This window comes from Balaenoptera musculus, chromosome 20, assembly GCF_009873245.2.
Source record: "Balaenoptera musculus isolate JJ_BM4_2016_0621 chromosome 20, mBalMus1.pri.v3, whole genome shotgun sequence".
Classification (NCBI taxonomy): domain Eukaryota; kingdom Metazoa; phylum Chordata; class Mammalia; order Artiodactyla; family Balaenopteridae; genus Balaenoptera; species Balaenoptera musculus.
The window spans coordinates 1,868,931-1,884,804 of record NC_045804.1 but is presented as its reverse complement, the minus strand read 5'-3'; the positions used below and the strand labels follow the sequence as shown (position 1 = coordinate 1,884,804).

The window sequence follows — 15,874 nt, the reverse complement described above, 5'->3', positions numbered from 1 at the left end:
GCGGCTGGGAACCAGGGGGGCCGCGGGCTCGGGGTCGCCAGCGGCCCTGCTGTGCCCGCTGGCCCCCGCTTCGGTCTCTCCTCGCCCCGACAGGACGCACGCCAAGCCCGGCGGAGCAGCCCCTCCAGCACGGGATGAAGGGATGACTGCAGGAGACGCTGCCTCATCACATCAGCCGAGCAAAGCGGTTCAGCCAGGAAAGGGGGTGGGGGCGGCCCGGGGGCCCTGGGCACAGGGGAAGGCAGCGTGTGGCCTGATGCGCCGGGGCGGCTGCGGGGAGAAAGAAGCAGGGCTCTGGGTACTGTCTGTCCTGCTCCGTTGCGAAAACACTGACTGTCTTCTCTCTCTCACCAGCTCCCGAGACTGGCCCCGTTTACAGCAGGATACACAGGCATCCCACTGACAAGGAACCTGCTCGAAGAAGAGCAGGTGGTCCAGAGGGACCCCCAGCCCCTCCCCCGTGACCCGGGCCCCCTGGCCATGCCCCTTCCACCCAGGGCTCTGCCCGCCTTCCCGGAGCCCCCAGCAGTGGCCTGGGCAGTGAGGAGAGGTTGACGGGAAGCCAGTCTGGAGACTGAGGAAGGGGAAGTGTTTACCCCTCCGCAAAGTGCGTCTTCAGGATCTCCTGGGAAAAGAAAAAGGTAACCAGATCCAGTCCCACCACAAATTCAAGTGCTGTGTCCCACAGATACCACATCCAGACACAACATTTGTGCAAGGCCCTGCCCCCCACAAAGGGTGTCATCTTGACATGAAGGAAATCCAGCCTCGGAGCACAGTTTTCCAAACCAGAGGCCCAGAACTCTTGGGAAGTGATCCTTATGTTGTTTAAGGTGCCCATGTACTTCAGCAGGAAAATCTTTCTCAGGGCATTTCTTCCAATTATTCTCTTTGTGGGAACCCTCAACCCCCCCACCCCAGTTTGTTTCGGCTGGGAGTGAAGAGATGGAGTTGCATGGGGGTAGCAGAGGCGCGGCACCTCCCGGCCAGTGTCCCAGTTGGCCCTGCACCGTCCCGCGAGGCGGGTCTCCACTGCCCTCACTGAGGAGGACGCAGGGCTGGAAGGGGCAGGGGCCGCCGGGCACCAGGTCCTGAGCTGAGTCGAGAATCACGCCTCCAAAGCCCTCTCTCCATCTCTCCACTCTGCCTCCCATAGATTTAGAAAGACTCAGACTGTCACAGGGGCTGATGAGGTTCTCCCTGACAACCACGGAGGGGGCAGAGAAGTAGGACAGGACGTTGCAGACAGCTGAGCAGTCAGTCGGGTGTAACAGGACGTGAGGATAGTGGTAACGTGGGTTGAGGAATGAGCCGGGTGGTGGTCAGACCACGTGGCCCCCTCAGTCGACGGCTGGCCCCGGGGAAGCCCTCTGCCCTGCTCAGCCCCAGGTCCCTCATTTGGCCAACAAGATAGTTGGAGTAGAGCTTGCTGAGGCCCCCCCCCTGGCACTGTCTGAACGCGGGGAGGTTCCTGCAGACCGCCACTCGCTTCCCTTTATTTATCGTCTTTGACTCAATAGAAATGTCTCTATATACATGTACCACCTCTTCTTTATCCATTCATCTACTGATGGACACTTAGGTCACTTGCATGTTTTGGCTATTGTAAATAATGCTGCAATGAACATAGGGGTGCATGTATCTTTTGGAATTCGTATTTTTATTTTCTCCAGATAAACGGTGGGATTGCTGGATTGCGTGGTAGCGCTACTTTTAATTTTGGGGGGACCGTCCGTACCGTTTTCCACAGTGGCTGCACCAACTTGCACTCATTTTTGTCCACACCATCCCCAACGTTGCTTCGGATTCAGTAGGTCTGGGGTGAGGCCCTGGAATCTGCATTGCTAACAAGTTCTCAGGGGGTACCGATGCTGCTGGTCCTGGGACCTCACCTGATAAACCACTGGTCTAGATCTGAAAGTTCTAGACTCGAAGGACGCCAGATGTGGATATCCCAAATTGGTGGCTCTCCGAGTGGTCCCTGGACCAGCTGCACCAGCATCACCCAGGAGCTGGTTAGAAATGCGACATCTGCATCACCAACCCAGACCTACTGGGTGCAGGATCCCCAGGGGACCATCTACACGTTAAAGTCTGAGAAACACTGCTCTAGACCGTCATTCTTTAAAGCCGGGGCTTTGTTGATCTTTGTGTCCCCAGCACTGAGCACAGTTCCTGGCACATAGTAGGTGCTCAACAAGTAGAAGGAAATAGAAGGAAAGGAGGATTCTGCCCTGCTGATACATGTGTTTCTCATAAAGTTCTTCCCGCGAAGAATGGGCTACAGTCCACACCCGTAAACTGGTTCACTATTTTAAAACTGCCTCCTAAGCGGGAGAAGAGAAAGGACAAGGCAGGTCCTCAGATAGGAGATCAGAGGTCGTCTTCTTAGGAAACAGAAAGATCCCCACAGAGGGACCACTTACGGACAGATTTTTATCCCCTCAACCTTGGTCTCTGTGCCTTTAGGACTTTTACTCTTGAGAGTAAAAATGATTCCAGGCTCTTCTAACTGAGCATTGAAGATGGCAGCCTGGCCCGAGGGTACCCCAGGTACAGAGAGGAGGAATTATCATCAGCGAATGCAAAAAAACCACTCCCAGTTGGCACTGTATTTCTCTAGGCTGTGGCTGCAGCTACCGGACACATTTCCACCACTTTTGGTCCTAGCGTCTTTTCCTGGTCCAGCTCTCCAGGAACCAGAACTAAATTACAGCGCTCTTGAGCTGGATGGGCCAGACAGATCCATGCATAGAGGAACGCCAGCACCCAGTGGGACGAAGTCGTCTGGTCACTGGGCAGCACCCCGTTTTCCTGACTTCCACCACTTATGTCCACACACGAGATGTGGCCACAACTCAGCGGCCACTCACCTGGAAAGTTCTCAAGGGATCTGATCCAAGGGACGCCAGGGTAAAGCACTTCCTTCTCACAGCTAGCCGTGGGACACACGAAAATTCTAGCTTCTAGGTAACTACGAATATTCTGCCAGACTAATATGAAAGGGAAGTCGTGTCCTCCGACTTGGACACAGCTGGGGCCACAGGTCAGAAGCCAGCCAGACAGCAGGGCAAACCCAGCCCCAGGGGGTAATCTTGCCAAGTCCACCTCTGAACCCCTCGGATACAAGCACCTTCTGAAAATTTTATTTTAATTTTTTCACTAAAAAAAAAATTAATTTAAAAAAATTAAAAACAAAATTTTTTAATTGGTAAAAAAAAAAAAAAAAAGTGGGAAAAACTACACTTAAACCCTTCCTCCCTACCCAGAGGTAATCACTGCTAATCTTGTGTTATCGATACCTTTTGTTGCCTCTCACAAGATTTTTCCGAGAATACATGCACTTAGTTTTATACAATAAAATCGTACTTTACATATGGTTTTGTGACCTGATTTACTCACTGGAAAGTATTTGATGTAACTGTTTCCAGGTCAATCATATGCACCATTTTCAGTGGTTCCTTAGTGTTTCTCTAAATGCGTGAATCATAATTTCTTTGAGCACTCCTCTCTTGCTGGACACTTGGGTTATGTCTAACTATTTTTTTCAAAAAAAAACCTACTGCAACGAGCATTCTTTTACACACATCATTGTGCGTAAAATCATTGGGCTTACTATTTCTTGAAGACAAATTCTTTAAAAGAGGAATTAATGCATCGCCCAGCATGCATATTTTTCAAGACTTTGGTCCATACTGCCGAATTGTCCCCAGCAGGACTGCTCTTTCAGAGAGTGAGGTCCTCTTGGGGAAAACTTCCCAGCAGATGGGCGCTGAGCTGAGGGCTGAAGGATGTTTAAATCAAGAGAGGCAGTACGGTGTAGTGGGAAGATCACCAACTTTAACTTGGTAGCAAGCCTGGCTCTGTCCTCCCAAACTGTGTGACCCTAGGCAAGTTACTTAGCCTCTCTCATTCTTCAGCTGTAAATGGAGTGATTACTACCTGCCTTTCACTAAGGTTTAGAGATAATGCATATAGAAACCTTGCATAGTTGTGCATTAAATATTTCTTGAATGAATGAAATGAATTAATGTTTGGATGGATGGAGGGATGACTTTTAAAAAAGGAAAGAAAAGAAAGGAAGGAGGAAGAGCAAGGGCATCAGGATGAAGGTAAAGGCGAAGCATGTTTGTTGGACTGGCCTGTCAGGGAGCGAGCCGCTGCCCTGGGAGGGAAGGAAGGGGAACCCCCCCGGGTGAACATGAACTTTCTCCGCGCCAAACTGTTTCTTTTCTGGGAGCTAGTGGCTGTGAGTAATCTGTCCCTATTTCACAGTGATGTCCCAAGACCCGGCTATAAACTGGTCCTCCCAGAGGCCGGATCTCATGCCCCAGCCTGGACTCAGCACCCGCGGGGAGATGCCCCAACCCCAGCTGTGAGCCTCTACCTTGACGAGTTTGCCACGATCCAGTGAAGGGCCCCAGGCTCCCTGCCAGCTCACACTTCTGAGCCCACGGGCCATTGTCTCCTAGAAACCAAAAGAAGCAACACGCAGCAGTCAACAGGCTGGAGGATGCTTCCGCCCGCTTCTCTCTCTCTCGGGTCCCACATCCCTGTGCACAGCAGGGGACTGGAGAGAAAAAGGACCTGTGAAAACACATGCAACCCTACCCTTGAAGGACCTTTTAGAGGGAGCTGCCTCCCATGGGCTTTCAGAGAGGTGGGCTGTCCTGCCCCGAGCTCGCCCCACACTGAGGCTTTTGCCTTTGGATATGGGCTCAGCAATTCCATTACCATTATCTTCAGCCCAGCAACTTTTTCTTTTCTTTCCTTTTGTTTTTTGGGGGTTTTTATGGCCGCACGGCATGTGGGATCTTAGTTCCCCGACCAGGGATCGAACCCGTGCCCCGTGCAGTGGAAGCGCGGAGTCCTGACCTCTGCACCAGCAGGGAAGCCCCAGCAACTCTTTCTCGAGCCCCTGTGAAGCACACAGCGCTCCACATACATCACCTCCTGATGCCCCAACGTGCTACGGAATAGATTTGACTGTTGGCTCGATTCTGCCGATGAGGAAGGAGAGGATTAACAGAGGTTAAAGTAACTTTCCCGGCACTTCCCTGGTGGCGCAGTGGTTAAGAGTCCGCCTGCCAATGCAGGGGACCAGGGTTCGAGCCCTGGCCCGGGGAAGATCCCACATGCCGCAGAGCAACTAAGCCCGTGCGCCACAACTCCTGAGCCTGCGCTCTAGAGCCTGCGAGCCACAACTACTGAGCCCACGAGCCACAACTACTGAAGCCCGCGCGCCTAGAGCCCGTGCTCCACAACAAAAGAAGCCACCGCAACAAGAAGCCCACGCAACGAAGAGTAGCCCCCGCTCGCCACAACTAGAGAAAGTCTGCAGGTAGCAACGAAGACCCAACGCAGCCAAAAATAAATAAATTTATAAAAAATAAAAAATAAATAAAGTAACTTTCCCAAGAGTAGAGATTCAAACCCAAGTGTCCACCACTCTCGCTCCAGACAGGGACCCGAGACCAGTGATGCCTGTGTGGGCCCTTTAAACAGCTCACTAGTCCAGCGCCACCCAGCCAGAAGACGTGACCTGCTGAACGGTGGCAACCTTTGGGATGGGGGAAGACGGTAGAGAAGGACTCTTGGAATTGCCCGAGGATTACAGAGGTCCACAATGTCAAAGTCACTCATTAACAATTAAGGGCAATACCCAGATGGCCCTGATCAGCACCCAAGGGGCCAGCAGGGCACCCGCTCTCCCGTGCAAGCCTTTCCAGGGGCACAGCCCTGGTGGCCCCGATGGACGGCTGCTCAGCACGCAGGCCAACGAACGCGAGCAGGGCCCCAAGTTCCAGGCAAGCCCCCTGCCCAGCTGAAGAGGGTCACTCGCCCAGACTCTGCTCTGGAGTGGGGCGTGTGTGGGGTTATCCATTAGAGCCGAGTGAGGCTGGCTGGGTTTTACTACTTCACCTGTAAACCAGAGGAATGTGTTGTTTTTAGCTGTGAGGTCAACTTTGTCCTTGATCTGGCCCACGAGGCTGTCCATCTCCCGGAGAGCCGCGCTGTACGGCCTTCGACCCCCGGCTTCTGCTGACAGCAGGTTCCTGGACAAGGGCACATGCATGTGGGCCAGGCCCACGTAGAGCAGGAAAGGTCTTCCGCTGGCACTGAAACGAGAGAGCCGGAGGTGACTCTCCAGAAGGGTCCCGTGGCCTCAGAGAAGAGCCCAGAACCCCTTCCACCCTGTGTGCTCAGGAAGTACACATCCGTCTACAGCCTGCAAAGGCAATGGGGGGATAAAGCTAGTTAAAGACTGAGAGTAATTGTAATACTTCCTTCTGCCCTTTAGCATTTACCGAGAGCTTATTAAACATGACTCACGTTGCCTGAATTCATCCTCATAAAACCCCCCAAGTTCCCTCTTCCGGATGAAGCGTCAGAGGCTCAGGGAAACTGAGAGACTTACCCAAGGTTAGTAAGCGACCCAGTCTGGGCTTAAACTAAGGTCTGGCTGAGAGCATAGCCCTGGCTCTTGGCAGCTTCAGTCTAACGTCCAGTTCAAACATATTTTTAAGTTTCAGCTGCTCTTTCGCAGCATCCAGGCCATCGTTTCCATTCCCAGCCTTGGCTCTTTCTAGGAGATGAACGGATGACTGAAACGGACCACAGGGAATTCCAAGGCCATAGCTGGGAACGTCTAGATCAAGGTCCTGGTAGAGGCCAGGCTCCCGGCTGCCCCTGCTCTGATCCTGCAGCTTCCCCTGGGAGGGCCTCTGCTTCCTGCCTGCTCCCCACCTGCATTCCCAGGCCAGGGGCAGGGTCAAGGGCAGCAGCAGGGACCCTCAGGGAGCCCCTTCCCACAGCCCACCCCTGTGGGGGATCTTTCAGAGGACACAGGGAGGGCAAGGGGGGAACTTCAGGCGAGTCCATAGGGTGGTGACAGAAGCGCGACTCTTTTACACCATTGTAAAGCAATTATACTCCAATAAAGATGTTTTAAAAAAATTTTTTTTAATTGAAGTAGAGTTGATTTACAAAGCTGTGTTAGTTTCAGGTGTACAGAAATATGATTCAGTTATACATATATATATTGAAAAGGAAAATTTTATGCTATGTATAGTTTACATCTATCTATCATCTATCATATATCTATTATCTATCTGTCTATCTATCTATCTAGCTATCTATGTCTATCTCTTTCCCTGTCCTTCTATCTGGTGTCTCAGTTGCCTGAGCCACATTTCCTGGACAGCACAGAGAGAACATGTTCTTCCTTGCAGAGAGCGCTATTGCATGGTGCTGATTTAAGAGTGTCTGTTGCCTGATCTCCCAAAGACGATCATGTACAGTTGTGTAGGTTGTGCACAATTTCAGCATGAGGACATCCTGCTGAGAGAGCGAATGGGAGTTTAATGCCAGCCCACAATCCACTGGCTGAGCTGGGCACTCTGGCACACGTCAGCATACACTCAGCGGGGATGCCTTGTCCTAATCTGCAGGTGAATACCACATGGCAGCAGCATGCTGGGTGGAGCTGGCTCAGATTTCGGGAATTTTGCAGGCCAGTTGTTAAACATGGCTGCCATTAAAAATTAAATGAAGTCAACTTACCATTAAATAAATGATATTAGAAACAAAGGTGGGGGGGATAAATTGGGAGACTGGGGTTGACATATACACACTACTATATATAAAATAGATAACTAATAAGGACCTACTGTACAGCACAGGGAACTCTGCTCAATACTCTGTAAAAGAATCTATATGGGAAAAGAATCTAAAAAAGAGTGGATATATGTATGTGTATAACTGATTCACTTTGCTGTACAACAGAAACTAACACAACATTGTAAATCAACTGAAAAAAAAAACCCAAAGGTAATAAACTTGCACGATTTATCACATCCTAATTATTCTACCACATTTTAATATTATCTATGCCCTGGAGTTTACTTTGCGGCCACTGAATCTGTGCGGTGGGAATACCGTATGATGCGGTGCTACCGCACATCTCTCCCCAACCCCACGGTCAGCGACATCTCATTGATATCTTGAATTCAGCCGCAGTGAGAGTATTTACGCCACAGAAATGGGCAAATCAGGGCTTTTTTCCTGAGTGCTGGTTGTTAAACATTTATCAGCTCATCGCCACCTATGGGCTGGGGGCGCGGTCCCATCACCCACCCTCTTCCCACCCCCATCATTATCCTGCAAACTCCCACCCATTATCAAAATCCTGTTAGCACCCTGGGCTGTGAAGGTGAGGGAAGACGGGCATTGGAGACCGGCAGTCGGATCCCTGGAATTTTATTTCATGGTCGTGTGACCCTGGGCAATTCACTTCACCTCTGTCGTCTCCACAGTGGTGACAGCTATGCCTCCCCGATACAGCTGTGAGTATTTAATGCCGTAGTAAGCTTTTCGTAAGTGCTACCTTTTATTAATAAGTATGAATAATACGAGTCTGCAGTAGTAAGCATCCGTGGTACCCAGGGCAGTACCTCTCTCCCTGCATCCTAACACCATGCTAGAACTCATAAAGATGGCACGTTGCAGAAACCACACAAACTAGCTCCCTGGGGGCATCTATCCCCTGAGCCACCCCTGTGCTGAATGGCAAATACAGAGTGGAGGATGGGGAGTTCTCTGGTGGCCTAGTGGTTAGGGTTCTGGGCTTTCACTTCCGTGGCCCGGGTTCAATCCCTGGTTGGGGAACTGAGATCCCACAAGCCACGCGGCCCAGCCAAAAAAAAAAAAAAAAAAAAGTGGAGGAGACTTGGTGCTTTAAAAAAAAAAAGGCCAGTTATAAGGCAGTATGATTTCATTTTTATTTAAATATAGATATATACGTGTGTGTGTGTGTGTGTGTGTGTGTGTGTGTGTGTGTGTGTGTGTGTTTATTCACCAGCACAGAAGGAGGCTAGAAGAACATGTTCAGATTTAACAAAAGGGGTTAAGATATCAGAGGGATTAAGACGCTGGAGGGGACATTCCAGCAGAGGGGGGGTGGGGCGCGGTGTGGAGATGCACAGAGACTGAGACCTGGGGAAGCCAAGTCTGGAGAAAATCTCCTGACCTGAAATAGCAAATGGCAAGTGAGGGATGCCCACCTCTCAGGAAGTGTCCCCAGTGGGCTCCTGGCAGGAGAGCCAGGCCTGGAGGTGGCGGCAGGGCTGCCCTCGAGCCGGGCTCCCTCGGCTCCTGCCCCGCTGCCCCCGGGCTCCCTCGGCTCCCCCCGCAGCGGCCCCCGGGGCTGACCGGTCCAGGAGTCTCTTTGGAACGCATCGCTGCAATAGCCACTCGCCCCCGCCTCCCCAATCTCACCGTCACCCTCTGGGCCTCAGCGTTACAGAGAACCTTCTGGAACCCAGACTGGACCTGACAGTTCCCGGGTCAGAAGCCCACCGGGGCTCCGTGAGCCCGCGGGCCGTGCAAACCCCGCAGCCCGGCATCCGCGGCCTTCCCGCCCAGCCTTGCCGTCCTTCCCACTCCAGGGCCACCTCACGGCCTCCTGCGCCTGTTCACTCCTCTCCCGGCAGGACCCTGCCTGGTATCTTGCCTGCAAACACTTAATCCATTAATCCATTAAGATCCCACTCCAAAGCCGTCAAGATCCCTCTCTGCTCCCGGCTCACAGGTGGCTTCCTCTTCCCTAGCCCCTGCTGCCCCTCCCTCAGAGAATTGATCAGTATTGATAATGCAGCCTACGCGAAAGCCAGCTTTTGAACATTATCTGTTTCCCCACTAGCCTGGGAGACGCTCGAAAGCCGAAACAGATCTAATCCACGTGTGTATTCCCAACACAACACCGGCACACGCTTGGCGCCAGATCAAGCAACTCACTCTTCATTCACTCATTCAATGAATACTTATTAAGCGCTAACCAAGCCCCAGGCACTGCGGAGAGAGCTACAAACACAGAAGCAGGATTTCCACCTTCTTGCAGCTTCACATCCAATTGGAAACAGGAGAGAGAAAGATGTAACTAAGAAATGAATCAGATCATTATTACAAATGTACAGTAGTAGGGATGATGGAGGAGAAATACGGGGTTCTGTGGAGGAGCATAACAGGGGACCCAGGCTGGGCGGGGGTGAGGGGGAGAGGGGAGGCACCTCTGAGACAGTGTGGCCCGAAGGACGGGGGGGCTCCAGGGGGACAGTGCATGGTCGCCCTTCAAGGCAGACAGAACAGCAGAGGGAGAGGCTGCAGGAGGAGGACAGCCGTCCCACTGCCCAGCGGTGCGTGCAGTCACTCATGTCCTCACCCGTTATTCATCGGAACACCCAAACAGGAGAAAGAAGAGAGAAGGGGTCAGGAGGACAGAATGATCTTCAGGCTGAACCCGGAGCCGTGAGGTGGGTGGCAGGTGGTGCGCTTTAGGTGGGAGATGGTGAGGATGGAGATGAGGAGGGGCAGGAGGCTTAGACCAGCAGGGGGAGAGCAATGCGGGGGGAGGGGCTGGGTGAAGGAGAAGAAGGAATCAAGCCCTTGATGTGGGTCCCGGGCTCCAGCCCAGGAAGGCTGGGGCTTCTTTGTCCTCTGTGCCTCTCCAGGACCTAGTTCTAAGTGCGGAATTCCCTGGAATATGGACCATACACTCCGATTTCAAACATCCTCAACTACACCTCACACCTACCCCAATACGCTCTGCCCATCAAGCCCTGTATTCCCAACTCAGGTTCAATGTGCCGTCCTAGACCCTGTAGGGAGCAGAGGACCAGCCAGCTCCATGACCTAGAAGCCCAGACGCCCAGGCCATCCGCTACCTCCTTTCTTTTCCTTATTTTTTTTTGCCAATTCGGAGCTTTGCTGTTTAAAAAACTCGAATCAAGAATTAGCTTTCAGGAGAAAGACAAATAACACATGATACCACTTGTATATGGAATCTAAAATATGGCACAAGTGAACCTGTCTATGAAACAGAAACCGACTCACAGACACAGAGAATAGACTTGTGGTTGCCAAGTGGGTGGGGGGAGGTGGGGGAGACAAGGATTGGGAGTTTGGGATTAGCAGATGTCAGCTATTATATACAGGATGGAGAAACAACAAGGTCCTACTGTAGAGCACAGGGAACTATATTCACTATCCTGGGATAAACCATAATGGAAAAGAACATGAAAAAGAATGTATATATATGTATAACTGAATCACTTGGCTGTACAGCAGAAATTAACACAAAAATGTAAATCAACTATACTTCAATTAAAAAAAAATTTTTTTTTAAGAATTAGCCTTCAACATCACTGCTAGGTCAGGGGTCTAAATTCAAGTGAAGCCCCAAGGAAAAACGTTCAGAGAAGACCCTCTTGCCAAGCAGGGGCAGGAGACCACACTCCAGGGACCCCCGGTAGTTTTGACAAACAAGTCAAGGTGGTGTAAGGGGTCATGGCGGAGAAAACGGCACAGATCTGGGGGCTTTTCTGCTGACACTTCAAAAATCATGGATGAATTGGCAAGTCAAATCCTAAAGAAATCAGCATGCCTGAGGATTATTTTCTGTCAAGCAAAAAGCCAACAGGATTCATGTGACTTTTCACTTAATAACTAATTAATAAATTAGCAAACTCTTCCCCTCTTTCCTGTGATAAAGAGTTTGTTCGCTGATTTGTCTTTCAGCTGGTTAATTAAGTGGTAGATGAACAGCACCACGTCCTCTTCAGAGTTAATCAGTCCCCAGCCGGCTGCCACCCGCTACCGTCCCCTGAGAACACCGGGCTTTCATTGCAAAAGCTGGGGTAGACCTTCCTCACCAGCCACAGACCGACCACCTGTCATAGGGCACCGGGGCCCAAAGCCATCCAGGGAGCATATACGTGCTCAAACCCCCAGGTGGGAGAAGGGGCTTTGCACTTTTCATATCAACCATCTGAAAAAACAAAAATGAACAAACCAACACAACAGTGTTTCTCAGAAAGCCCTGAAAAACTGGTCAGATGCAATCTCTGAAGCCCTAAGGGGCTGCTCTCAGAATGTGGGCCTTTAGCAGGTCGTGTGATCAACCAGAAATGGATCTACTACATGGCTATACCTCCACCCTCCCAGCTGCCCTTCTCCCTAGAAAAGTCCAGCGTGGTGGAGCGAGGGGCTGGGGGAATTCTTGCACATTCAAGGAGATGATGAGATCAGTTATCCCAAGGTGGAGTCTATTTTTAATTCTGCGCAAGTAGACAGGTGTGCAGCACACGTTCTCCTGCCCACTTAGGCAAAGGCCATGGAAAATACCAAAGGACGTGTTGGAAAGTGTTCCCCGGCCCTTGAAGAGTTTGCAGTCTTGGGACTTCCCTGGCAGTCCAGTGGTTAAGACTCCATGCTCCCAACACACGGGTTCGATCCCTGGTTGGGGAACTAAGATCCCCGTGTGCCGCATGGCGCGGCCTAAAAAAAAAGAGAGAGAGAGTATGCAATCTTGGGAGAAAGATGCACCAGTGTTGGGCTTCCCTGGTGGTGCAGTGGTTGAGAATCTGCCTGCCAATGCAGGGGACACGGGTTCGAGCCCTGGTCTGGGAAGATCCCACATGCCACAGAGCAGCTGGGTCTGTGAGCCACAACTGCTGGGCCTGCACGTCTGGAGCCTGTGCTCTGCAACAAGAGAGGCCACGATAGTGAGAGGCCCACGCACCGTGATGAAGAGTGGCCCCCACTTGCCACAACCAGAGAAAGCCCTCGCACAGAAACGAAGACCCAACACAGCCAAAAACAAATAAATTAATTAATTTTTAAAAAAAATCTTTAAAAAAAAAAAAGATGCACCAGTGCACATGAGAGAGGCAGCGGGTGGGGTGACCGTGTGTGTGCACGTGTGTGTGTGTCTGGGCTTGCACCCCGCCACCTATGTACATGCACCCCAAGGTCAGTGTATGTCATCTGGGAGCTGACTGTGGTCTCGCACAATCTACTCTCTGTGCTGATCTCTGATCTGACAGAGGCTGTAAACCAGCAGCTCTTGCACAGAGACAGCTTGCTAGAGACCCACTGTGGTATGGCTCTGGGGTTTCTGCTTTTTGTTATTTGCAATCAGTGGTTGCTAACAGTTAGCGATCAGGAGATTTGCCAAGGGCCAGGTAGCCTGTCTTTCCTGAGAAATGGAAAGGCCTGAGAAGCCAGGCCCCCATTCCCACAAAGCAGCAGCAGGCGGCCTTAGATGGGACAGGTGCTCCAAATTCACCACAGGCCCCACCACTCCCTACTGCCTCAAAGTCAGCCTGCTTCCCGCTGCAGGTTACCTGGGCCCTGTAGATGCTGGACCCCTGTGTGTTATACTGAATACTGGCCCCCAAGGATACTCAGGGTCTAATCCCTGGAATCTTTGAGTGTCCCCAAAGCGGACGTTGTAGATGCAGTTAAGTTGAGGATCTTGAGATAGGGGGATTATCTTGGATCGTCCCAGTAGACCCTGAACGTAATCACAAATGTCCTTATAAGAAGGAGGCAGGGGGAGATTTGACTACAGAAGAGGACAAGGCAAGCGAACCACAGAAGTGGCGATTCAAATGATGTGGCCAGGAGTTCCCTGGTGGTCCAGTGGTTGGGACTCCACGCTTCCACTGCCCAGGGTCCGGGTTCCATCCCTGGTTGGGGAACTAAGATCCCGCAAGCCCAGTGGTGCCGCCAAAAAAAAAATGATGTCGCCATAGCCAAGGAATGCCAACAGCCACCAGAAGCTGGAAGAGACAAAAAACGATCCTCCCTGGAGCCTCGAGAAGGAAACAGCCCTTCTGATAACCTTGATTTTAGCCCCATAAGACGCATTTCAGACATCCAGCCTCCAGATCTGTAGGAGAATAAATTGCTATTGTTTTAGCCAATAAGTTCGTGGTCAGTTTGTAACAGCAGCCGTAAGAAACGAACATAGCCTGTCAACTAATGAACTCAACAGACACCTTGAATGCCCAGAAGACAGTGGATGGACCCTGCCCTCAGGGAGGTGATACGCTAGCAGGAGAGGACACCTGACAATGATGGCAGAGTGTGGTCTGAGCAGGGACCCTGGGAACTTACCCGAGGCACTTGTAACCCAGGCCTGGAGACCCCAGGACAGACTGTTTTCTAGCTTTATTTCCAGGAGACATGCACGCATGCATCTTTGTCAGGCAATGGAACTCCGCCATGGTGGCCAACCCTGGGGGGCTCACCTCGCCCGCTGGATGAACTGGGTAGCCTTCTCGGCATACTTCTGAGCGAGGCCGCTCAAGTTCACGGGCTGCTCCACGATGTTGAGGTTTTCATAGAGAGGAAGGGCCACGTCAGAGTAACAGCCCTTCTCAAGGTTCCTGTGTGGAAATCACAGATGGTAGAGCACTCATTCCCACGACCTAAGCAGTCATGGAGTCAAACAAAACGCTTTAATGCACTGAGGCTCATAAATACCAAACACTTAATAGCCTGGCCTCAAATGATTTTTCCAGTCTGCCATTTCCTCCAAGTGCAAAACCAATATAATACCTTCTTCTATTCCCTTTGAATAGACGTGTATGCTCCTTGGACAAGCCTGGCCATTCTGTAAATCTCACGACTTTTTTGAGCTAGGGATATGATTATACCCATTTTGCTGGCGGAGAGACTGAGGTTAAACAAACTACATTACACAGCAGAGTCCCAGAGGCAATCAGTAGCCCTGTTTTTTTCCACTGACCCCCTTAAATCATGACTTCCGTCCATGGGGTACAACGCTTGGTATTTTCCCAAGTCAACAGTCAGGACTTTGTGTGACAAGACGTCTGACAAGAGGACAGATGGTTAGGAACAACTTTGGAATTTCAAACCATGTTTGGAGAATTTGGAGAAACTTTAGCAACTGGAAAAAGTGAGGGTCAAACCAATTGTATCTCCTGGAAAAAAACAAAATCAGCCCTTGGTCTTACAGATGGAAATGAATCTGACATACGAATGGCCCAGCAGAGCAGCTGAATCATGACCCCGGCTGTGATCTTGGGTGAGTTACCTAAACTCTCAGAGCTTGACTTTCCGTATGGAAAGCGCGGGGTTGCCCGGGCCTCTTACAGGGATAAGGAACGGTTAGCATTCACACTACTCAGCATACTAGGAATGCAATACAAACTCAAGCCCTCTGTCCTGAGGGCCACAGAGAACCGGAAGAGAAGCTGAGAAAAATGGAGAGAAAAGGGTGGTCACGGGGGGCCTCTTGGGTAGGGAAACTGTCCTCCTGCTGCAGGGAAGAATTTGGGAAGAAATGAAAGCCCCCGTCACACATCTATGTGCACACAGACTTGTGCCGGAAGCTTAAGAGACAAGGTCAGACGGGTAAATAATCACCAAGGACCACAATTTTTTAAAAAGAGAAAAAGAGGGGCTTCCCTGGTGGCGCAGTGGTTGAGAATCTGCCTGCCAATGCAGGGGACACGGGTTCGAGCCCTGGTCCGGGAAGATCCCACATGCCGCGGAGCAACTCGGCCCGTGAGCTACAACTACTGAGCCTGCGCGTCTGGAGCCTGTGCTCGGCAACAAGAGAGGCCGCGATAGTGAGAGGCCCGCGCACCGCGATGAGGAGTGGCCCCCGCTTGCCGCAACTAGAGAAAGCCCTCGCACAGAAACGAAGACCCAACACAGCCATAAATAAAATAAATAAATAAATAAATAAATAAATAAATAAATAAATAAATAAATAAAAAAGAGAAAAAGAGCGCTGTCCCAGGTGTCACAAAGCTAACCTCATCATTCGTGTCCAATCTTCCAGCTTTGGATGATCTTGTGGCTGCTCTATCATCCCTAACCTTCTCCCCCTTTTCCTCCTTCAGCCAACACTTTTCTTCTATTTGATTTAACACAGATGGAAAAGGGACCAGGCGGCTGTGGTCACCACAGCACGAGATGGCAGGGGTGCCACAGGTGTGAGCCCCAGGCGCCCGGCGGTGAGGAGAGCAGTGGCAGGTTCTCACATGGCGACGTCACTCCTCCC

General features: G+C 51.2%; 1 protein-coding gene across 7 annotated transcripts in view; it reads right to left on the bottom strand.

Moving 5' to 3' along the window:
• ARSG (arylsulfatase G) overlaps nucleotides 1-15,874 on the bottom strand; it is a 118,262-nt gene that overhangs the window by 26,533 nt on the left and 75,855 nt on the right. For 6 of the 7 annotated variants that reach the window (XM_036837987.1, XM_036837992.1, XM_036837989.1 and 3 more), the window contains exons 6-8: nucleotides 14,091-14,228; nucleotides 5,923-6,119; nucleotides 4,388-4,468 (exon numbers count right to left, since the gene is read on the bottom strand). In XM_036837987.1, the coding sequence (XP_036693882.1) occupies nucleotides 4,388-4,468; nucleotides 5,923-6,119; nucleotides 14,091-14,228 (416 nt within the window). The remainder of the gene's footprint in view (nucleotides 1-4,387; nucleotides 4,469-5,922; nucleotides 6,120-14,090; nucleotides 14,229-15,874) is intronic. The other variant, XM_036837993.1, reaches the window with a different exon arrangement.